Below are 1,499 nucleotides of genomic sequence, written 5' to 3'. Positions count from 1 at the left end.
ACTCTTGGGTCGCATCCAATGGATCCACAAAAACTCGAACATCAGATAATTGAAGTCTTCGGGATGGAATTTGGTTCAGAATCTCCTTCACACTCTGCCAAACCGCATAGTTATCCGATCGATATGGCTCCACTTCACGATCCGAGAACTCTGACGCTTTTTCCTCGGAAACTATCTGGAAAATTTTGGTTTTTCGTAAAACCTGTAATAGAAGGGCTCCCACGCTGTCAAGTTTGAACTCAATTATCTCGGCTCTTTTGAGAGATACTGAGAATGTCACAACTGACAAAATAGTCATGATATTATGATGAACAATCTATCAATTGACAACGTTTTGATATGTTTTACAGGAGCCAAGATGAATTGGCTCAAAGTTAGGGGCCCTTCTATGACAGGTTTTACGATATTTCAGCGATATTTAGCTACGTTTTAGCTGTGGAAACCTGGGCAAAATATCCAAAATCAAGTGGTTCCTGTCGAGATCTATCACTTGGTACCAAAACCTTCTGAATGTCTCGTTTTAGAGACAAGTTATCAGCCGGCGCACTTGCAACTATGCATTTGAAAACCTCAAAAATCGTATATTCTTCCAGAAGGACTAACTGAATATGTCACCGTGATGGCTTGCATCGTAGTGGACGCCGAGCCGATTTTCGGTGCAATCTACCGCCCGTTTTTCAATGAAACAATATTCGGCCTACAAGGATTCGGAGTGGTGACGTCGGATGGGAAGAAGATTTCACCTGTGGACGAGGGAAAAACTGATAAGAAAGTGGTTGTATCGAGAAGTCATGCGGGAAAAGTGAAAGAAATTGTTGAGAAGGTTTACGGAGATAAAATGACAATTGAAGCGGCTGGAGGCAGTGGATATAAGACGTTGAGGCTGGTTAATGGCACTGCTGGTAAGGGAAACAAATATATTTTCTAAGCTGAAAATCGTTGAATTTCTTTGGAAAATCCCTCGAATTTAGGTGAAAATTACGACTTTTTGGAAACAATTTCTTCAGAATTAGCGTAAAACCTTTAATAGAAGGGCCCCACACTGTCAAGTTCGAACTCAATTATCTCAATTTCTATAAGAGATATCAAAAATGTGTCAACTGATAAAATGTTATTGATATTATGGCAAACATTTTATTAGTGGATAGATTTTTAGATCTTGCATAGGAATAAAGATAATTGAGCTTCAACCTTACAGGCCCTTCTATTACAGGTTATACGGTAGCCGACTTTAATATTTTGTGCAACACACCGGACGCGCAATTGCGGATTTTTAGCTACAGTAACTGTCCGGAAAATTAATTAATATTCTGCGCTTTCTGTATTTCAGATTTTCTGAATTATTTGGAATTTCTGTCATGAAATTCTGAATTTTTGAATTTTAGAATTTTCAAAATTCTGATTTTCAGAATTGTTCGGATTTTGAAATTCAGAGTTTTAGAATTTTTCGGAATTTTTGAAATTTTCGAAATTTAAGGACATTCTGGAATATTGAATTT

General features: G+C 37.7%; 1 protein-coding gene across 1 annotated transcript in view; it reads left to right on the top strand.

Annotated features, from left to right (window-relative positions):
- CBG13639 overlaps positions 1 to 1,499 on the top strand; it is a gene marked incomplete at both ends in the record, with an annotated part of 8,345 nt that overhangs the window by 3,144 nt on the left and 3,702 nt on the right. Inside the window, one exon of the mRNA XM_045241295.1 lies at positions 594 to 902. Coding sequence (XP_045095216.1) covers positions 594 to 902 — 309 coding nt within the window. The remainder of the gene's footprint in view (positions 1 to 593; positions 903 to 1,499) is intronic.

This window comes from Caenorhabditis briggsae (assembly GCF_000004555.2).
Source record: "Caenorhabditis briggsae complete genome, chrI, whole genome shotgun sequence".
NCBI classification, from domain to species: domain Eukaryota; kingdom Metazoa; phylum Nematoda; class Chromadorea; order Rhabditida; family Rhabditidae; genus Caenorhabditis; species Caenorhabditis briggsae.
Note: the sequence above shows the minus strand (reverse complement) of the source record. Positions and strands in the feature narration are given on the sequence as shown.